This window comes from Chenopodium quinoa, unplaced genomic scaffold (genome assembly GCF_001683475.1).
Source record: "Chenopodium quinoa cultivar QQ74 unplaced genomic scaffold, ASM168347v1, whole genome shotgun sequence".
Classification (NCBI taxonomy): domain Eukaryota; kingdom Viridiplantae; phylum Streptophyta; class Magnoliopsida; order Caryophyllales; family Amaranthaceae; genus Chenopodium; species Chenopodium quinoa.
The window spans coordinates 1,273,107-1,296,154 of NW_018742684.1; the positions used below are offsets into that span (position 1 = coordinate 1,273,107).

Here is a 23,048-nt window from a genome sequence, read left to right on the forward strand (position 1 = left end):
TATTGTGAGAAAAAACCATATAACAAATTAAGATTTAATTACAATAGTACTTCTACACTTTATGCTTATTAAGTTTAATCAGCAGAGTTGACAGTTGCATCATTTACTGTCAGAAAATTAAAATAACGATTTTGACGCTATTTGCAGCACAGCCGAATTACCTGATTTTCCTTGTCATTTCGCGGGCTTTTAAAACTGTCAAGTGGCATTTCTCCGTAATTAACCTTAAAAAAAGCATTTGTCGTCTCAAATTAACAACTTTGATTTTCCAATAATGGCAGACCACTCGCCCAGTGTGAGTATTTTGGGGAAAATATCTAATTAATTTTTTTTTTTGAGGAGAGGATTTAATTAATCCAGAATTTTTAATTACTTCTACAATTAGTATTCTTTATTTTTTTAATAATGTTCTAATACTTGGTAATAACACAAAGTTGTCAGCATGATCCATTTTATTTACGCTAATTACATTTTTTTTTTGATAAAATAAATGCCTTTTATTTTTAATTGTTGTCCTTTTGAAAGGTTTAAATTTGGGTGGATACTTTTATTTTTCAAATATAATTTGCGGATTCTCCTCATAAAATCTCCTTTATTTTCCTTTCTGCTATTTTTGGGATTTGTAATTTTGATCGTGAGTGTTATGAAATGAAAGCTTAAGATTCTGAATCTAATGGTGTTGAGATCACGTTCATCAAACAATTCCAGACAAATTGGGTAAGAGAATCATGCAATTTTATTCTTTTTTCTTATGGTTAGATCACTTTGTGTTTTATATTAGGCCTTAAATTTTTTTGTTTTATTTTGGTTTTTTCCTCCCACATGCATGCATATGGGTGTTTTTTCAGGTAGTTTAAAGTATATAATTATGTATCATTTGAAATGTAATTGGTTTGGCAGACTTCCATTGCATTTGATCTCGAATTCAAATATCATCCACCCCTATCCCTTCCAACCCCTTTTCATCCAATAGGCATTCTCTTGAGATAGGGTGTTGTGATCATGTGATGCCCGACGTGCACCTTAGAATAAAAAACTCCGTACCCCATATGTTGTTCATAAGGATGCCCCACTTTCTCATGATGAGAAACAAATTTTGTTTCTCACATTTTGTTTCTCACATGACATTTTCGTAAATAAACCAACAATTTTATTCAACTTTACGTGTGGAGCCCACAATACTGAAAAAATTGTTGATTTATTTACGAAAATGTCACCATGAGAAACAAATTTCGTTTCTCACCATGAGAAACAGGGAATTTCCCGGCGATAAAGACCCTTTATATGACTGAAAAGACAAAGCAAAAATGTTGATAAGAAATTAGATTTTTTTCCTTCCTAATAAACTTATATTTCTTTGGTGATAGAGTGGTATCAGTGATCCCAAATCTATGAATATTGTTCAATTTTCAATATATTTGTTAATGTACGAGGGACTCGTTGATTTTTACTTTGAGATTTGTGAATAATGCAAAATCCAAACACCATATTTGAGAAGTCACCTTTCTATACCTTTCTTGTCAAAAACCCTATAAAATCGGAGAAAATACATAAATGCCACCGCGATATGACTCTTGATTGAGGCCTTTTGCACAAGTTATTCAATTTGTGAATCAAGTAGATAATACAGTAGTTCTTTTGTTTCATTCACATTCTATGATTAGTAGTTGAAAAGTTAAAAACCATCTGTAATTTCATGTGGTTTGTTGTTAAGATCTATTTTGTGGGTCCTTCAACTAAAGAATCTCAGACCTTTTCTTGTTCTTCCCAATTTTACATGAAATTTTCTGGTTGAGTACATATGTCTCGTTGACAAAGATGGTTTATTTGAGGGTCATTCTAAAAGTTTAGTCTTCTTTTTGTTCATTTGAGTAGTAGTTGTGTTGGAATAAAGTTCTCTTGATTTCTTCTAACTGTCTTTAAGTGGTGTTAGGCTTAGTTTTGGTAGATGTCCCTTTTATTTGATAATAATGAATTATAATTCCAATCAATATTTTGACCTATAAATCAATTAATAGGAATTGCGTTTATAATTTGCTGTCACATTAGATATGCTTTGTTTGTTTGACCTGCTCCATAGTTTGCTCTATCTGAATTCTTGGGACTCTTTTTGTTATCCTCTTTCGGAGATAATTTTTGTATTTTTCGCATTTTCTTATAATTTATTAGTTCCGTGTATGCGTTTAGAGACAAGGGATGTAATAATGGTACTTAATTGATTTAATTGGGAACAGTGTTACATTGTGAAATATTTCGGCAAGTATAATACTTGAAGTATACTAATTGAAAATGTCAGTGAAAACTTGTAACTGTTTCTTTTATAGTACTGTACTGATTAGTCCAAGTATATGAAGAGTGTTTCTTATAAATTGTGTTTTATATATCTGCAATATTAAGGAATTGAGATAATGTGTCATGAAGTAAAACTTCTTCTGGAAAGCTAGAACATCAGTACACTCTTCTGACTATCAATTTTACAGTTTTTCCACTAGTAATTTTAATGACTGTGTGTTCAGATGCTGCCAATAAGTTTCGTTGGAGCACCTCTAGAAATGACAAAGCGTCGCTGGAAGGAGTTCATGCAGGCTTTGTATGAAAACCATTTTGATTCTAGAAAAGATGAAGAACTGGAGAAGTCTAAAACAGGTGATGACCTCTCTCTGGCAGAATGTAACTTAATGGAGCAGCATTTTAACAATCTTTGTAGTCTAAGGCGACTTGTTAGCTCATACGATGTATATATTTATGCTATTATGTGATCACTAAAATATGAACTATGTTATTGTGCAAATTCTACATTAAGAAACAAGATTAACTAGTTTGATGAAGAAGTTTTCTTGTAGTTGTATTAGTTCATCAGTGGTGTATATAAAAAAGGAGTAAGCTATTGTACACTAGCTCAAATAAAAGTAAACAGACATCCGACTGTTTATTGTTTGAGAGATGGATGTAAATACAATGTGTGAAATTTGATTAGTGCCTTAAGCTGAATTCTCCTTTAACTCTTTAAGCATATTAAATGGCAGACTTTTAAAACCAGCGTTCATGAACAAGGAGGACAAATAAAATGTTACAAGGAATTTATTATTCATAAATAGACAATCCTGTCACCTTAGAGGCTTGGATTAATATTCATTATTCATAAGCCTTACAATGATCATCTACTCATACCATCATTTGTACTTTGTATGTTTGAGCACAAAGTGTTCCATCTCATGTAGAATGTGCTGCAACGATTTGGAATTAACATGAATTTTATCTCTATTGCAGAGGTAGAAAACAAATTGCCAAAGATTATGAAGCTTGTAAAAGAGCGCCGTCAGAACAGGAGAAACCGAAATGCAGAAGTGCTCTTGAGAAAAGAATCAGAACTTATTGGGCTGATTGAGGATTTTCACAAACAGTATCAGTTTGTTTATGGTCAGTATGATGATCTCAGAGGACAGTTATCTGAAACTGTCAATGGAGCAAAAGAAGATGAGGGGTACTTTACAGCTACTTCCTCCAGTTCAGACTCAGAGGCAGAGCTAGAGAAGGATGTGAAGGCAAATGGTCACACCCACCTGAACCGAGAGAAGAAGTCCTTTTACTCTGAATACGTAGAAACAATGAACAAAGCACAGGAAAATGAGAAGATTATGAAAGAACTGAAAGAGAAGCTTGATGAAAAGGGAAGAGAAGTTTCAATCCTTGCTCGGAAGCAGAAGCTTTGTCAGAGGGAAATTTCAGGCTTGATGAGTGAACTAGAGTCAGAGCTGTCATCTTTCAACCTTAAGCTAAATGGGATGTGCGTTGAGAAGAAAGCATTAGAACAGCGAGTGGAGAACAAAGAACTGCAAAAACAGGTTTCAAAACTTGAAAAGATAGCGAAAGAGAGGGATGAAGAGATATCTAAACTTGTAAAAAATGGAGTTGATGGTGCTGTTGAAAATAATGGGTTGATAAGTGAGGTTTCCAAAATAAAGGGGTTGATAGTACAGGTGAACCAGCTGAAATTAAATGTGGATTGTTTGTTTAATGCACAGAAAAGTGATTCAGAAAAACAAAAGTTGTCTCAAAGTAATAACAACGGCTTTGCTATGCATGAGAACTTGCTGGATCAGGTAAACAAAATGAAGCGCGATCTAGGGTCAATGAGAAAGAAGAACACGGAACTAGAGTCAAATATTGAGAAGAAAGCCCAAGAAAATTCAGAATTTTTGTCACAGATAGATGACCTCAAGAAGGAACTAACAGAAAAGGCTCAAGAATTTCAGATGATGCAGAAGGAGAAAGAGGATTCACTAGTGAGAGTGAAAAAATTAGAATTAGAGGCACAACATTCAAGCAACCTCATAAGTGAAAGAGAGAAGCAAATTACGAAAAAAGAGCAAGAAAAGTTCCAGCTAACACAGGAGTTAGAGGTACTGCAAGGAAAAATGGTGAAGATGGAGAGTCTATTGAAAGAAAGGGAGGATCATTTCACTGCACTTCAAAAGGGACTTGAGAATGGGGAGGATGATAAATCTGCTCAGATCACGGCTTTGATGGCTCCGATTAACCCCATTGAGCAGGAGTTGGAACTGAAGAATGAATCTGAAATACAGATTAAGATAAAGAACAATGATATCAGTAAGCTAACTGATGAAAAGGAGTCACTTAAAGAGAGAATATTAGAACTAGAGAAGAGGCTGAAAGATAGAGGAGACGAGTTCTCAACTTTGGAAAATGACATGTCTACTCATATAGTAGCCTTGAATAAAGAAGTAAGCCACCTGCAGCATGAAAAGGATACAGGAAGGAAGCTTGATAAACAGCTAAGTTTGCGCGACCAAGAGATCAGTGATTTAGAAGATGAGAAAGAAAGCCTACAAGTGAAGATTTTAGAGCTCGAAATAAAATTGTCAGACAAAGAAGATCAAATTGCTGATCTTCAGAGAAAATGTCAAGCAGGGGAGAATGAAATAAATTGTTTGCAGGGAGAATTGTCTGATGAAAGGAAAAAGTTTTCTGAAAGACCATTTCAACTTGAAAATCAAAACGATGAACTGAATTTCAAGATTTCAGATCAGCAATGTATGTTAAAACAACAAGAAGACACCATTAACAAATTAAGAGAGAACTGTAAATTAATGGAAGGGCGATTCCTGCAGGCTGCATACAGGAAGATGGATGAAGTGGCAGAAGAATTCAGGAAGAATTTCGAGGATAAGCTTCGTATGTTAACACGGAGGATAAGAGTGGCCGAGCAACTGCATGCTGAGACCAAAGAGAGCTGCAAGAAGATGCAAGAGCATTGTCAGCAGCAACATCCAGGTTATCTCGAAAAAAGACTATCTCATCAAGTGATATCACCGCACAAATCTGAGTTACAGACGACAGTTGTTCAAGCAGTGAATGAAATGATGAAGGATATGGAGTGTTTGATAAACAACTTCGAGAGCAAGGAAGGGAGTTTCATACAAAGATTGTCGAGTGTGTCTAATGAGATTCAGGTTGCAAAGAATTGGGTTCGTTTGACAATGAATGAAATAAAACCATGTAAAAATAACGAGCTAGTAGTAGCCTCGCCACTTGCATTTACATCGGATGGCAAAGAACAAGATAAATTAATGAAGGAGAAGGTAAAGATGTTAGAAGCAAAGGTGAATAAGGAGAAAGGTGATAAGTTAAGGCTAATGAAAGGGATGTATGAGATGCAGAAGAAGGTGGCGGATTTGGAGAACGCGATTGTAGAGAAGGATGAAGGGTTATTGAGACTAGGAAATGAGAAAGTAGAGGCCATAAGACAGTTATGTATTTGGGTTGATTATAGACAAAGTCGGTTTGATCAGCTCATGAAAATGATGTTAGTGAAGAAGACTACTAAAAGCTAAGGAAGAGCTTAAAAATGCATGATTTCTTGCATTTCCTTCCTTTAATTCATACCCTTTTTTAGCCACTACATGAATTTTGTACAACTATTTTTTATTTTTTTAAAAAAAATGATTTACATTGGAATTTCATACCACAAACCTCCCTTATTTATGGATTAGGGGATTAGTGTATTTTATTAGAAATTTTATGTATAATGGTAAGATGTATAATTATGTTTTGACTTTTGATACATTGAATTCTGCTAAATTTTGCAATTAATCTTTCCTTTTCATATCATTATTGAATCTAGTGGATGCAACTCCATGTCCCACTTAGACAAAATTCTAGTATGGTATACTCAATAATACTTTGAATGTTGGAAATCTAATTCAATTATTTATATATGAAGTTTTGATTATATACTATTCTTATTTTTTAAAGCCAAATATATTGAGATTTGAAGTAATAAGAAATCTATCATTCTATTTATACCTAGCTGTGATTTCCTTATATTCATCTAGTCCATAGGAGTAGTATATATATGGTCCTACATATATAGGAGTTTTTGAGGAATATACCTTTTTTTTTTTATTAAATATCTACTCGAAAACCTTAGAGAAAAATTAATAATTTTATTTTTGAGAGGATTATTCCTCTTTTATTAGACAAGTAAATCCAAATCTTAGAGAACAAATATAATTAGAAAGGTTAGAAAATGTGAAGTTGTCGACATAACCTCACAATCATAAAGACAGGGCATGCAAAAAAGATGATATAATCATTACCAAACAACGCGCGGGAAAGTTGCCCACCTGGCATCATCAAACTGCAATAATTCAAACTCACTTTATTATTATTGAAAAAAATTAGAATGCATTATCTATATTTAAAAAAAAATGATTAATAAATTTAATTAATCTTTTATTACGGAGTAGTACTTTTAGTAGCCATACACATCATTACTATTACTATAGAGTTTTCGAGTAATTTAGGGCCTGTTTTGATACAATTATTTTCAGTTCAGCTCTAATAAATATTCAGTTCAGTTCACTTAATCAGAACAGACCCTTAGTATAGAAATTCAGCAATAATAAATTGTGCGACAAATATAGATATACATCAATTTATTGATTCTTCAACTTCAAAAAATTTTGAGTAAAGGCTAACAGTCTATGAGCCTATCACTTAATATTTAAGAAGGCTACTCTATCATCTAAAGCATCTAAAATCAAGCATAGAAAATATTTTGTACCCAAAAATTGAAATCTTATTTACATTGAATATCAATAAATATATTTAACTAGTGTGTGGTCTGTACAATACAATGAGTTTTACATTGAATATCAATAAATATTACGAGTATTTAAGCTATAAAGTTTTAAACAATTTTTTTTAAAAGTGTAATTTAAGCTATAAAATTTACCCTCTCAAATTGATGTTTTGTACAAAGTATTTTATGTTGGTTAGAATATATAAGCAGTTTTGTCCATTAAACCAGCTAAGATTTTATGTTATTTAAAGAGAAGTTTTTTAGCTTATGAGACACTTGATATTGAAAATTCTAGAAAAGGGCATCATTAAGGAATTTAGATAACTTCGGTCATTTTCTGCGAAAATCGCAATTATATTATGAAACGGAGGGTGTAATATACTTCATCGAAATTATGAAAAACACCCAACAGGCCAACATAGCTCTCTCCGTCGCTAGCCAGCCTTGCCTGAAAACCATGTTCTCCATGCTGCTTGCCAGCCAATAAAAAACAAAAATCATGCATGTAATACAAACTATTTCTCAAGGATACTTTTGTCAGAAAGGTACCTCTCTTAAGATTCCATCCATTTCCCAAATAAATTAAAAATAAATAAATTTAAATTCGAAAATATACAGTATTTGGTTTTTCTGAAGCTCCAAATGATGTGCTAGTCATTTTATAGTCTATTTTTACTTTATTTTTCAAGACTCCAAATCAGACAAATCTTCTTTGCCAATTTTCAATTTCATCACTTTCTCTCTCCTCCCTCCTTTTTCTCTCTCTTTCTCTGTCCTGGTGGTTCAACTTCTACTGCAAAAGAAGAGCAGAGTTTTTGAACTTCTTTTCGTTTTTTCAGGTAATCTTCAATTATCTGGAACTTAATCGATGAATAATTTTTAATTTTAGGTTTAGTTTTACTTCGATCAGTTAATTTTCTGCTGAATTCCGCTGTTTAAGCTACTTTTATACTAATCTGATAAGCTTCAAAATATCTGGAATAATAATCGAAGAGATTAGCGATTTCAGCTTTAAATTTTACTATAATCACTTGATTTTGTGTTAAATTCCGATTGATTTTTGTTGTTTAAGCTAATTTTCATTTGTTCTAGCAAGCGCTTCAAAATTCTGCAAAATTTATCGATTTCAGCTTTGATTGTACTATTAATCATATGATTTTGTGTTAAAATCCGATGGAATTACGTTGATTGATCAAATTGATTTGAACTACTTTAATCTACTTTTTTCGATCTTTTGAAGTTGTTGAAAACTTTTTGATGAGCGTTTTTCCTTACTTTTTTTTTTTTTGCTAACTGAAAATTGCTATGCTTAGGTGTAAAGTTGTTGTTTGATTTCTTTTTCTCTTCCTTTTTCAAGATTCATCTGATTTGTGTTTTCTGGAATCCTGATTCATGTTTTTCATTGGCGTCCTAGAAATTTTGAGCGAAATTCTGACGGTTACTACAATAATTCAACTGGAAAGTTCTGGATTTACAGGTATAAACTCAACTATTTCTGGAATTTTATCTGAATTTCTTAAATTGAGTTAAATTAATTAATTAGCTTCAAAACTTCAATGATGTTTTTTATATATATATATTTTTAATATTGATTACTCTTACGATCTTATCTGTATAAGTTATGAAGTATTTTCTGGATTGTAACATTTTACTTATTTTTTCAATGGTAATACGAGTAATATTTAAAAGTTTAAGTGATATTTAATAAAATAAATAAATAAATAAATAAAAAACCTAGGTGAAGTCATTTAGAAGTAAAATTGAAGTTTCTGTCTATCTGAATTGACTGATTTTTAGTTCTAGCAGTTTTTACATTTACTCCCTTTGTCCGGATGAATGGATTTAGTTGTCATGACTTATGAGCATATAGTCCAATAACGCTATCAACATGACTATTAATTTGGTGAATGGAGTCGGTGAGTATTGGATAATTGTTTTCTTTTTGTTTGCATCGGAGAAGTATGGAAAATCTCATGTGAAGTATGTTTGGGTTTATCTATGGCACCGATCTCGAATACTGCATAGGGAGACAGTAGACAATTACAAAAAAGAACAACTCACTTTTGTCATGCTCAAGCTGTTTTATTGAGTACTAAAATCATACGGAGTGGTATTTCTATTGATTGATTTGGCTGCTTTTGCTGCGTTACGTGGCAACACATGATGTTTGTCAAACTAAGTACACCAGTCAAATATTTTGTTTACAATATACAGAAAACTTATGATCCATATTGAATTTCAGATTATTTTAAGTTGGACTATGATATCCAGATCATTTGGCGAATATGTTTGTTTATATACGTGTTTTTTGGGACTCGCTGATGCATGTCCAATGGTTTTTTAAAATTTGAATTTTATAATATATATTGCGAGTTCACTACAGATTTGTGTTTGATAGAAGTATGTGTGTTCTAGCTAGTTTTGGGAAGTGGACATGATTTAGCCACAAATCAGATAAATCATAATGATCAATTCTTATGTGAATTAAAAATCATTGGATAATAATTTGAAAATTTTGTCTGTGTTTATCTGGAAATTCAACCGATTGCACCATAAGATGCATACCCTTAAATATGGGCAAGATATAGATTCCTCCCTTGGGTAAAATGAAAACAGAACTTGTTTTATAATAATTTTATTTATTTTTTTCTGGGTAATGAACTTGCATCTTATTGATGTAGTTAATAATACAGAGTATGAGTTTGGATTTTTCCTAAAAATAAATTAGTTAAGTATTTGATTCTTAATTAAATTATAGAGCTAATCTTTGGTTGTAACAATCATACAAGTACTAAGGATTGTAAGCAAATAGCTCACAGTCTCAAATGGTGCGGATAGGGATGGTTTAGAATTGCCTAATTGGATAAGTTACTATCTATTGGTTCGATGAAATTAAGTTTACATATACATGCAAAAGTAAATTTTAAAGTGAAGGTATTGACCCTCATATTGTTTTGTTTGGTTTTTACCAACACAAGTTCAGGTGTGTTAACACCTAAGTGCAGGTTTATTTTATTTAAGGTTGGTTAGTATTTAATTTATCCCTTTGATACATGATAACTTCCAGTGGATGACAAGGTGGCATTTTCTGGTAGATGGTAGAATTTACAGAAAGCATACAAGCTGTAATTCAAAATCTACCTGTCTTTATCAAAGCAAAACCTAAAATTTCTATTTGCAGCTTAGAGTAACAAAACTTCCTATTTGTTTGACCCAGGTTATGATTCTTTCCTGTCTTGAGCTTCATTCAGATGCATAGAGGTTGAGGAAATTTAAGGTGAGAAGCTAGTCAAAATGACGAAGAAGAATCACCGCATGAGAAATTCAATTAAGACCTTTTTTGAAAAGCATACTGATCCTGAACAACATGAGAAGCTTCAAGAAATCAAAAAAGGTATGCTCCTTTACCATGAAAATCTATCTTAAAACTTATTCCTCCGATTTCCCCATGTTTCTCAGTGGCCTATGTGTTAAATGTAAATGAGTCTACCCAATTTTGGTTTTAGTGCCTGTTAATTCCATATTGAAGGTACTGCTGATTGGAAAATCTGATGATGTCTTGAACTCTTGATTTCTACCATTGAAAAAAATTCACTAATCTATCTTATTATAAGTTGATGCATCCAGCAGCATGAAAAAGTGCTTGCTGCCTCTAATTAGCAACTACTTCGTATAATAATATAGTCCTCTTGTCAAGGCTTAACTACTTTTTTTTTTTTTTTTTTTTGAAACCTGTCAAGGCTTAACTAAGTTGAGCTAAGACAGATCATTAGTTGTTCCCTTAGTTAAAAACTAAAAATTAGAAATTTACTCCAACTGTAATGCCTTACGTGACGAGTTTCCTATATGTTTGTAGACATGGAGGAGAAGAAGAAAAGATTACTGAACCTTGTGAAGAGCAACGAGGAAAGTGATGAATCAAAAAAAGCGCCTCTTGCTGAACTCATTGAGGATTTTCACAAACAGTATGAATCACTCTTTTCTCAATATGATCATCTCACTGGTAAATTGAAGGAGAAAGTTAGCAAGCCACAGCAAAAGAAAGAGAAGCTCTCTTCCTCAGAGTCAGACTCTGACTCTGACTCAGATCATTCATCCAAGGGAAAAGACATCAAAAATGGAAAAGTAGAAGATGAAAATAAAGCCACTGATGGAATCCAGCAAGAGCTTGAAGCAGCAAAACTCGAAGTTGCAGATCTCAAGAATGAGCTGGCAACAACATGCAATGAGAAAATCGCTCTTGAATCAGAGTACAAGGCATTACTGACAAAGCAACAAGATTCAGACAAAACTTTGGAAGATTTGAAGGTAGAGGTTCAAAGATTGGGTTCTGAGAAATCAGAACTTCTGGCAGAAAAACAAGAGCTAGAGTCGAAATTGGAGAACTCTGTCAAGACAGAAGCTGAACTGATTCAACAGATTGAAGAACTGAAACAAGATAGAGATAACCTTGCCACTGAGAAAGAAGATTTTACCAAAATGCTTAAAGAAGAGAACCAAAATGTAGAAAGTTTGAAAGGTGAGGTCAATCAGCTGCAAAGTGAGAAAAAAAACATTGAGATTGAATTAGAGACAGCTTCCGAGGAAATTTCTAGGATAAAACCAGAATTAGACTCATGGAAGCAGGAAGCAGCAAACTTGAAGGAGACCATGAAAGTTGCTGAAGAGGAAAACACAGCTCTTTCTTTGAACATGTCACAAATGACTGATGAACTCAAGCGGGCACTGGATACCATGGAGGAGCTGAAAGCAGAGTATGCCACCTCAAATGATAAGTTGGCTGAGAGAGAACAAGATTTCTTATCTCTAAGGGAGATGCACGATGCCCATACCACAGGAGCTTCAGAACAAATAAAGGCTTTGGAAGAACAGACAAACAGTTTGAAGCTCGAACTGGACTCGTCAAAACAAGAAAACGAAAACTTGAAGGGATCAATGAACACCGCTGAAGAAGAAAAAAATTCTCTCTCTCACAAAATTTCACAAATGACTGATGAACTCAAACAGGCACAGGATGCCCTGGATGAGCTGAAAGCAGAGTCTAATAGCTCAAAAGAAAAATTGTTTGAGCAGGAAAGGGAATTTTCATCCCTAAGGGAGATACATGATGTACATAAAACTGGAGCTTCAGAACAAATAAAGGCACTGGAGGAAGAGACAAATGGTTTGAAACTCAAATTAGAGAATTTGATTAGTGAGAACAGAGAGAAAGAAGAGCAGTTTGAGAGTAAATCAGCAGAAGCCAGACAGTTGGGTGAAGAGGTAGCTGAGTTAAGGGAGCAGATTTCACAAATGGAGACGATGTCAAAGGAAAGAGAAGAGCATATATTATCTCTCCAGGAGAAACTTGAGGTTATGGAGAATGAGTCAAATTCCAGAATTGAAGCCCTGACAGCCCAAGTCAACAACTTTACAGAAGAAATTGAAATGTTATCTGCTGAGAAAAGTCAACTGTCAGAACAGATGGCTGGAAGAAGTGACGAAGCATCTGTTCAAATCAAGGAATTACAGGACCAGATCAGCTCATTGGAGCATGAAATGAAAACCTTACAGGTTCAGGAAAGGGATATGAAGTTGGATCTTGAGAGAAAAGACGAGGATATTGCAGAGTATCGGATACAAATTGAAGGTTTGCATGAAAAATTAACTAGCAGCGATGCACTTCTAAAACAATTTTTTGAAGAAAAGGAAGCTCTGGAAGCCAAGTTAATGGACCGAGAGCTGGAAGTGGAAACTCTAAACAGCCACAAAACAGGACTGGAAGAGAAAACTAAATCAAGCAGCAGCGAGGCTACTCAACTAAGAGAGGAAATCACAAGGTTGCAAGATAGGATTCAGGAGCTGGAGAAATCCTTACAGGAGAGGGATGATGAGTCTTCTACAATGCAGCAAAGGCTTGAAGATGAAGAGAATGAAGCATCTTCCAAGATTACAGCCTTAATGACGGGGATCAGCAATTTGAAGCAGGAATCAGAAGCAGCTCAAACCATAAATAGCCAGTTGGAGGCACAGATTGAGAAGGAGAAACAGGAATATCTTGAGGGTCTGAATCTGCTAGAAACCGAGAATGTTGATCTGAAAACCAAAATAGATGATCATCTCAAGACCGTACAAGAATTAGAGGATGAATTGATGAATAGAAAAGAGCAGTGTGAACAACTTGAATCTCGTCTTCAAGAGAATGAGGCGGAACTCCAAGAGGCAAAAAGAACAATCTGGGAGCTGAAGGAGGATTTGAGCATGAGTAGTGAATCAAAAGATCAAAAGATTTTGGAGTTTGAGATATTAGTTGAAGAATTGAAAAGAGATCTAGAGGTGGCTACAGATGAAGAAAAGACTGCTTGGGAGAAAACCCGGAATATTGAAGTTCAGCTACGCTTAGCAAACCAAAAACTCAGGGTCACAGAACAACTATTGACTGAAAATGAAGAGAGCTTCAAGATTGCAGAAATGAAATATCAACAAGAGTGCAAAGAGTTAGAAGACAAATTCACTCGGCTCTCTCAAGTACTTGCTGCTAATAATGAAGCTTATCGTGGAATGATAATGAATATCTCAGAGAATGTGAACATTTCATTAGCTGGAATGGAAGCAGTCATGTGTAAATTTGAGGAGGATCACCAGAGGTTCTCTAATAATATCTTCAGCATGTCCGAAGAGGTTCAAATTTTGAAGCAATGTGCGATAGGGAAGAATGTTGAGGGAGAGCAGTTGAAAGAACAGCTGGGTAATCTAAATGAGCAATTGAAGAATGAGAGAGAACAGGTACTAATGATGACAGAGAAGATTGGTAAGATGGAAGTTGAGGTTGACAACAATAAAGGCGAAAAAGAAAAGTTGGTGTCTGCAATACATGAGCTGAAGAAGGCAACAGGAGAGATGAATGTGGTTTTGAAAGAGAAAGACGAGCGACTATCAACCCTTGGGGAGGAAAAACGTCAAGCCATAAGGCAGCTATGCTTGTGGTGCGATACTTTGTACACCCAATATGATGAGCTCAAGAAGATTGTCCCGAAGACCACTCCACAAAGAAGGTAAAGGTAGATATAGAATCTTTTGGTTTTTTCTTTTTTCCTAGTTCGGGAGTCATGCATTTAAATTTGGCTTTCAAGGATTGTTATTATTGTTTCATTGTCTTCGGTATGTCATGGGTGTAAAATAGAGTGTATATCCTTATGTCTGACTGTCTGTCTATCGAGTAAGTATAGATTTTTTGGTGTGTTTCCTTCAATCCAGATATTTGGGGACTAGATTTATTCTTTACCTGATATCAAAATAATTGTCATGTTTTTATTAATTTTTTTGGGTCAATTGTCATCTCCAAATACTTATCTAAGTTTTCTCCCCCATTTCTCATCTGAGCTTCTTCAGTTTCATCAAAAACACATTATTTGATTGCCAAATATACTCTTGTTAACAGCATTGCCATTGACTAAATATCATCTCTTCAGGGTTTGATTGATTATAAAGAAATATTGCACATGAAGATATCAAATGATTTATTATTATGCAGCTCGCGAATCACTAATTTTACAAATGCTGTAAATGAGTATCGGTAATATAGATTGATCTATAAAATTATTGATAAAAGCGTTTTATCAATCTCCTAGGAAATCTAGGATAGTACAAACTATTCTTTATTAGGAATACCAAATAAATAAAAAGGGCAAAATCAAAAGGGAACTTAAGATGGTCACTTGGCGCAGATACCAGCATCTGCAGCTGACGGCTTTCGAAAATAATCGTGAACCGCGAAAGAATATTCCCTCATAATTTACCTTGACTGTGTGCACCCAACCCCTAATGCAGAAATTAAAAGTTCGAACTTACAACCGCTTCAGTCTGAAATTCTCATCTCCACCCCAAGTAAATCTTTCACAACTTCATATGTGACAAATGCAATTGAAATGGATGGAACCACCTGAAGCATTTATAAATTCCAAAGTGAGACAATGACCAAAACAAAAATTACAACTCCAAACGTGCAGAAAAATAGGGGGAAAACTTGCCTTTACAGAATTTGGAACTAAACCCTTGTACAAGGCTCGAAAGCCCTCGTATCGAACTGTCTTCCTGAAGGCATCAACCATACCAGTATACTCAAGTGCAACTTTTTTCCCATCACCAGTAACAACAGTAGATGCATCTTTCCAGCCGACCATCTGCATTCTTCGGCGTACAACATCAAGAGGATAAGCAACAGTCTGGCCAATAGTCCCAGCAACAGCACCACATGCAAGCCTCGTTGTTACACCCAACTCATTGTCTTGAACAAGCCCAAATGTTTTTTCTTTGATGAGCCAGTCTTTTAGAGATTCGTATACAGCAAAATTGAGACCCACATATGGAACCTGCAGATAACAAGTATCATTAAGGCAATTGATGAATAAAAGTTAAAAATTATCATCCTTAACTTTTCCCTTCACCTTGTTACAAAGCCATTTACAGTTTTTACACACATGATGTACAATGCTAGTATACCAACAATTAATAAGTGGCAATCACCAAAACCTAAGAAAAAATCACATTCTAAGCCGAGCCTGATCTTGCATTAACAAAGGAGGGCTAATAATGTCTGTACACTCACACATAAGACATACTACGTATAACTGTAAAAGCCAATATGCCATACCAGCCCAATATACCGCCGAGTTATAACATATAAGTAACAAGTTTTCAAAGGATACTACTCAGTATATTGGATATAATTAAATATGCTCAGTAAACAGGTATATTATATATAAGAAAGAGAAAAAATTTCCATTTTAATGCTTTATACCAGTTTATGTTCCAGCAAATAATAAAATCACCAGCCCATAGTTACTATTGTCATGTTATGAAATTGAACTTGTCAGAAAACAAGTATTTGCACATTCAGACTTCAGCAACCAAGCTACGTCACTCCATTACGTAATGCCTTGATGAATTAAAGATAGTGTGATTGGGGATCAAACTATGACATAACAAAAACTTAAAAAAAAAAAAAAAATGTTGTTCCAGGAAAGACTGCATATTGATCAAACCCGTAGGTTGTAGATACTAGACAATCTGTCTAATGTATGAGATTTCATCAGAACTGCACATAACAATCAGATTCCAACTGAGTACTCCCTTGTCCCTCACACCATAACTAATAGTCACACGCACTGTGCCACTTTTTTAGTATGACTGGAAAAATTTCTAACATTTTTTTAATAGCAAATAACAGGGCGAGATTGAATTTTCCAAAACCAAAACTATGTTACTAAAAGTGAGTAACTGGGAAAGTATATATGGCCCAACTATAAATTTTGTCATATCTAAAATGGGGGATAGGAGCAACGAAACCATAAGTTTTGACGGAATGAGTGTCTATTTAGTGCCATATTTCAACTCATGCTTAATGAAAAAATGCACCACTAAGACCATATACAATTTTCCCTACAGATGCATGTAGTTAATATCAATGCACACCAGTTAATAATTTGAACCCTTCTTTTAAGAGTGGTTCCAACAATTATTTATTACTTCGTATGTCACATCCCTTCTTTTGAATCCACTTAAAATAACAAGAAAATCCTACTAACTCCCATCACATCTACAGTTCTATTCAAAGAATAACTGATAGCCTAACTACAACTGTTAAGTGTTTGAACTGCTATTGGACAGAGGGAGTGCATATAGACAAATAGAATTTGGAGTCCAAGAGCAAGTACAATAGATTAGAATTGATGCGCATAAAAAACTATCTACACAAGATAGCTTCCAACAATCACCCAATCTGATTACTATAACATAAATGTACTATATATCACTTTTTTTAACACAAGTCACCTACAGTCATGATTAATTCAATATGCCACCACAGCCCCTACACGTTAATGCCATTTTCCATCTGTTATCCCAAATTATATAGGTCTATAAGAATTTGTCGGCTGATTTTCGATGGGAGAAACAATAATTAAAATTTATAGTAATTTATATCAAATCACCATCCACATAGTACTTACCACCCCAATAACAGAAGGGAGCCACCCTTTGTACAAGGCCCGGAAACCCTCTTCACGGAGAACAGTTGTGAGAGCATGATATATACCCCTATACTGCTGAGGAGATTTAGCAGTCTGCGAAAGAAACAACAGTAATATAGATATAAATAGGTGACCAAAAAGAGTAATTATTGATATTGATTGGTATAGAAAGCTAAATTTATACCTGAACAGTCAACCGGCCTCGTACCATATCCATTGGGTAAGTTGCAGACATGGCAATGATTCCAGCACATGCTCCCGCTCCAAGACGTAAAACAGGAGTCAGTTCAGCATTCTCTGCAAAATACAATGCAAGATAAATCTGATTGTCTCCCACAGAGCAACCCATCATCATACAATCTGTTGATAGTCAATTCAATGCATCTTGAAACAACAAGAAACTTGTATTAGTCATTCAAGCAATAAACCATATCAAACAACTACCAAATCTGAAAATATTAGAATACTTCTGTCCAAGATAAATTTCACACACTATTTCAAGCAAAACTGGAAAGGTAAGTTCAAACCTAGAGGCACATCCCTAGTACATAATTCTTATTATATCTACTACATTTTCTTCCCGTTTCCACCGCTCTACCTTTAATGAGTTTGACTAAACTTGATTAGAATGCTCAGGAACAAGCTTAGGTTTTTGTTTAGTTGTGTATACATTTGGTAAATTCAAGTTACATGTATTAAAAAAAAAAAAATCCATATACAATTAGTGACTACACATTTATGTATTTGAGCTAAAATTGATTCACAGCTATGGCTGTAATCTGTTTGACATATTTGGAACACTAAACAAACACACGAGAGATGTTTACCAAAAAGCATGTTGTACCAAGGACACAGGAGATGATGGGAGCTAAGACACATGAAAGTTGTTATAAGTAAAAAGTCAGCATCATAAAATATGTAAATGCTTTCTCAGAGTTCCACCAGCCACCCCTTTCTTTGTCCACTGCTCACTCTCATTCTTGCATATTGGTGCCTTCGTGGCAAGGCCATAACTGCACTACTACACTATTAACAGGTGTGCATTACGCAACTGCAGTAGTGCCATTGTAGGGGTGTAGTTAAAGGTTTCACTCAACACTGGCAATGATTAGATCATCAGTTTATCAACATCCACAAATATCTAGCCAGTTACACACTAGACACCACCTCCTCTGACTGCCTGACATGTATTTATTTATGAGAGTCATGTACCTTAAAGTAGAGCATCAGGCATACTCTCCTCATAAGAGCCTCACTTAAATTTTTGGGAAGGAATCACAGCTGCCCCCACCAGGCAGGCAGCAGGACATAACATTATGTTTATGAGAGTCATATCAAAATAACCATCTTGGGTAAGATTAAGCTGTGTACTCAGACATTACTAATTCCATTGGAGCAGCAAAGACCCTTCTACCGCGTCCATGCAATAACCTAAGTGTGTTTACCTTATGCAATGTATATTTTCTATATGGAGATTTGCTTAAATCTAAGCTACCAATACTCCCTCCACCCCACTTTAACTGGCCACATTTGATTAGAAGCCATTTTTAAGAAAATCACCAGAAAACCTGTAATTATCCTTGATACTACAGATCAAATTCAAACAAAAGTAAGAAAATGTTGGAAAAAATCATAACTTAACCTAATAGATTTGGAAAGTGACCAATTATGTTGGGATATCCCAGCCTAACAGAGGAAATGAAAACTTCAAAATATGGGAGTAAATATTAATTGGGCTAGCAAAAACGGATTTTGACTAAAAAAATCAAATTTCAGCTCTACTCAAACTCCAACTTCAGTCAAGCCTCCATTAAGTTTCTCGAGCTTGGCTCATCTGCACACCCCTAAATCTGACATCGCCATACAATTACAATTTTAAAGTCTCTCTAAATCTCATCAAGGATATCAGCCTGGAAAACATTAAAAGGTGTCTTGAACAAGGGTTACTACATGTGAAAAGCAGACAGCTTTGGATGCTCCTTCTATTTCTCTCCCTTTCTCATAAATCTATGAATTTATCTATGAAATCCTGTAAAAGGAAAAAGAGTAGCAGCTGCCAAGAAAATTCATAAGATCCAATCAATTCTAGGTAAGGCTGTCTATGAGCAGAATGGAAGCTATATGCAACAGAATTTGCTGTTGCTCATACCATTTCCGGTTTGCTGCTGATAAAGCCACAGAATTCCCCTGTTTGATGAAAAAAGCCATCAGTAGATTCAAAGAAACTATCTTCAAAAAACCATGACATAAAAGTAATTGATACAAAAGTTTTTGGGCTCCACATGTTTCAGTCATTTTCTAACTTAAGTGTTAGTCTACAATTATTTTTCTTCAAAAAGAAGTCTTTAGCTCAATGATTTTTAATTGATCTCTCCGTAAATTCACACAAATATTTTCTAATTAATTTATAGGTTCAAATATATTTACTCAGTCAAGAACTCAAGATACTAGATCACCAACAGAAACTATTTGATTCCCAAATATTCGTCATATATTAATTTGATTCTAAAAATTGACGCATGCTAAATAGTTAAAAAGCCAAATTAAATTAAAAAAAAATTGAATTTAAAGTAACATTGAGATCTTATGCACACAGTTAGCTAGTTCGGTCACAGAACATACTTGGATGCCTGCTCATAACTAAAGAACTTGACTGCCGAATTTGGAACTATACGAGCACAGTTAGTTCCATTGCCTTTGAACAGCCCACGGAATCCTTCAGTCTGCCAGATGTATTTTAAACCTTGAACTGTTCCGTTGTATTTGATGCTGTGAGGATTTTGAACCTGAAAAGAACAAAACCAGCAAACCATCACAAAGGAAATAACTTGAGCTTTTAATACTTAAGACAAGATATTGGCAATAACACGTTAAATTTAAAAACTGGCTGTCTAGCTCTAATGGGATATAAATCACATGCTGACTTTAGTGCTTAATACAGAAAAACTATCAGCTTCATATTGTTTAAGCTTCTGATTGATATATACTACCTCTGGTCCAAATTACTCGCAACTTTGGAATATTTTATATCTCACAAATAATACCCCAAAGTTGCGAGTAATTTGGACCGGAGGTAGTATTAGATCTTTCATTGATAAGCTTATACAAGAAAAAACGAATCGTCCAGTTATGATCTCAAAACTGATATAACAGCTTTCTACATGGAGAAAAACCATTCTGTTGTTAGACTTGTTACCCAAGCTCCAATTATATACTTTGGAAAGGCAGGGATTTATATGGAATAAAAGAAATACGTCACCAAGCAAGAAATTTCCTTTATATCTTTTTCATGGTTATCTGCAGGCTTGAAAATTGCAATTAACATTTCCTGCGTTCATAAGATGATTCTTTGGCAATTGGCATAAATTAATAACTCAATAAGTTTCTATCCATCATCTACTGATTCATACACTGCAGCTAAATAACAAGCAAAAGAGGACCTGATAAGAGCAGAGAATGAATACATAACAGGGGAAAAAATTCAGATATACATAAAGTCAGAGAGGTCAGAAGGTTCATACAGTAAAATGAAGGTGGTAGTACGGTGTAAAGAATGCATACATATCTCAATTGTATTACCATAGAATTGATTAGAAAAGTTAATAGCCAATGCTATACTTTGTGCGTTCTAAGCAGATGATACCACTTCTCTACCTCCTATAATTTTATAATAGCAGTAGCAAAACAAAATACAAGATAATATATACAAAAGGCTTATAGATCAAGTGGCAACGTTCTACCTCCTATAATTTCATTTGTAAACTCACCTGCAGCAAAATTTTCAAACGTTCTAAAGGAGCAACTGCTGTTCGTGACCTGCGATCAAATCCACAAAAGTAAGCTAATAATTGATACGAAATTTAGACCTTTTAAAGACATTCATCAATTTTCATTTCACAGTCAATTCATTCACTCATTGAAAATTCTTCAATTTTCTAGTAGGTACAAATACTCAAACTGCATCACTTTCCAAACCAAATTTTAACTACGTACCAAAACACTAGTTATTCTACACAAAACTTCAATCACATATATTCAGATGGCTCAAAATGTTGAAAACATTGAATTTCAATACAAACAAAAATCACAGCAGTTGATCACATAAAACCTCTTCAATTTTCTCTTAGACTCATTTTCTCTTCATTTTGTCGAACACTTAGCGTGCAACTTATAACAATCAATTCCACAACCAAGTTTCGCTAACACAAACTAACAACACATCAATTCTACGAACATATAACACTAATCAATTATCACACACTAATCAGTATTCTCTGTCATTTCATCGAACACTTAACGTGCAACTTATAGCAATCTATCATTTAATTCCACAACCGAATTTCATTAATACAAACTAATTACACATCAATTCTACAAACACATAACACTAAACAGTGTAATCACACACTAATCAATAATCTCACTCATTTCGTCAAACGTTTAGCGCGCAAGTTGTAGCAATCAAACATTCAATTCCACAACCTAATTCCAATAACACGAACAAAATAATTCATCAATTCCACAAACACACAACACTAAACAGTAATCACACACTTCAAAAAAAAAAACACCTGAAAACATCAAAAATTCCGATCATCTCCAATTCAAACGCCACCAAAATGAAACCAAAAAAAACGAGAAAAAAAACATACACTCCACCAGCGATTCCACCAGCAGCGAGAGATTTGGAAATGCTAAGAAGAGCATGACGAGGAGACTTAACGCCTTCAGTAGCCGCCTTAGCTTCTCCGGCCAAATTGACGAATGTCGAAACAGCAGCAGCTTCGCCTCGTTGCTTCACATCTTCCGACGCCATTTTTTCTCTCTCCTAAACTGCGAAAATCAACGATGATTCCGAAATTGAAACCCTAGGATACGATAATCCGAGGATTTTTTCTCAGGCGAAAGAAATGAACATGGAGTTTTTTCAGGTGGAAGAGAGAAGAAAGAGGAGAGAGAAAGTTTCTGCAACTTTTCTGATTTTCGGAGAGAAGAAAAGTGAAGAAAGCGGAAAATGGAGAAATGAGGAATATATATGTGAAAGTGGTTTTACGGTTGCCGGGTTCCGGCGCTAGTTAGCCCCGAGGAAGATTTTAAGGCTTGCTAGGGTAAGTGCCGTAACAAAGGCTGCGGTCTGTACGATGTTTGTTTTTTTTTTTTACTAGGAAAAAATAAATAAATGTACATCATTATTTTGTTGGATAATAAATTTTGAAGTACTCTATGATAAACAACTAGATAATGCAATTATTAACAATATAAGCGGGAGATGTTCCACATTACAGTATAAGATATATTCGACGATATAGTTTTTATGAAAGAAAATTTTATTTGATTCGATATATTATATTCTTATGTATTTGTTAACGTCGATTCTCTATTGTAGATGTCGTATCAATTCTAATTAATGAAATATTTTTGTTATTAAAAAAAATAATGTCTGAGTTATGTTCGGGTTTTTAAATTATACGAGTAGAAATTTCTAGAGTAATCTGAAGTACAATACAATAGTCAATTAGTCATTTTTTAGAACTGTAATACAATAATCATATAATTTTGTGATATTTGTCATGGATTCTAAAACTTATACGTACTGTAATTTAAAAAATTGTATTCAATATTTATCTGCAAATCTAAAAGACGTATGAAATATACATTGTAACAACGGCTCGACTTGTGTGCGGCCGGCCACACCGTGTGACCACTTAAAGTAACCCCTATAACGTTTATCAAGTAACCCCTGTAATACCAATCAAGTAACCCCTATAACACTGACCGAGTAACTCTATAACAATAATGAAGTAACCCCTTTAACACTGATCAAGTAATCCCCCATTACACTAGCAAAGTAACCTCTATAGTGGTTGTCCACACTGTGTGGCCAGTCACATATAAGACTTTGTGTTGTAACAAAAAAAAAAAGATGTTTAATT

The 23,048-nt window shown here is 34.3% G+C and overlaps 2 protein-coding genes across 2 annotated transcripts; one reads left to right on the forward strand and one right to left on the reverse strand.

The window, feature by feature from the left end:
- The first annotated feature begins 3,233 nt into the window (after nucleotides 1-3,233).
- Nucleotides 3,234-14,408, forward strand: LOC110722508 (golgin subfamily A member 4-like). The gene is made up of 3 exons (XM_021901778.1): nucleotides 3,234-5,853; nucleotides 10,383-10,499; nucleotides 10,962-14,408. The coding sequence occupies exons 1-3, from the start codon at nucleotides 3,249-3,251 to the stop codon at nucleotides 14,141-14,143; spliced, it is 5,904 nt and encodes a 1,967-aa protein (XP_021757470.1). The 5' UTR covers nucleotides 3,234-3,248; the 3' UTR covers nucleotides 14,144-14,408.
- A 225-nt stretch (nucleotides 14,409-14,633) lies between these two features.
- LOC110722660 (mitochondrial adenine nucleotide transporter ADNT1-like) lies at nucleotides 14,634-22,273 on the reverse strand. Its single transcript, XM_021901934.1, has 8 exons — nucleotides 21,768-22,273; nucleotides 20,883-20,931; nucleotides 19,738-19,901; nucleotides 19,265-19,302; nucleotides 17,300-17,412; nucleotides 17,095-17,208; nucleotides 15,115-15,456; nucleotides 14,634-15,026 (listed from the first exon to the last, which is right to left on the reverse strand). Exons 1-8 carry the CDS (start codon nucleotides 21,929-21,931, stop codon nucleotides 14,943-14,945), a joined length of 1,068 nt encoding a protein of 355 aa, XP_021757626.1. The 5' UTR covers nucleotides 21,932-22,273; the 3' UTR covers nucleotides 14,634-14,942.
- Nucleotides 22,274-23,048: the final 775 nt, after the last annotated feature.

What these genes read in the sequence shown, in the direction of transcription:
- LOC110722508 (XM_021901778.1), top strand. Translation starts at nt 3,249, where the DNA reads ATGAATTTTATCTCTATTGCAGAGGTAGAAAACAAATTGCCAAAGATT. An exon ending in GAAGAAGACTACTAAAAGCT is followed by an intron (nt 5,854 to 10,382) that starts AAGGAAGAGCTT and finishes AGGAAATTTAAG; the next exon opens with GTGAGAAGCTAGTCAAAATG. An exon ending in GCTTCAAGAAATCAAAAAAG is followed by an intron (nt 10,500 to 10,961) that starts GTATGCTCCTTT and finishes ATATGTTTGTAG; the next exon opens with ACATGGAGGAGAAGAAGAAA.
- LOC110722660 (XM_021901934.1), bottom strand. Translation starts at nt 21,931, where the DNA reads ATGGCGTCGGAAGATGTGAAGCAACGAGGCGAAGCTGCTGCTGTTTCG. An exon ending in GTTTGAAAATTTTGCTGCAG is followed by an intron (nt 19,902 to 20,882) that starts GTGAGTTTACAA and finishes TGTTCTTTTCAG; the next exon opens with GTTCAAAATCCTCACAGCAT. An exon ending in TCCCTTCTGTTATTGGGGTG is followed by an intron (nt 15,457 to 17,094) that starts GTAAGTACTATG and finishes TGTTATCTGCAG; the next exon opens with GTTCCATATGTGGGTCTCAA.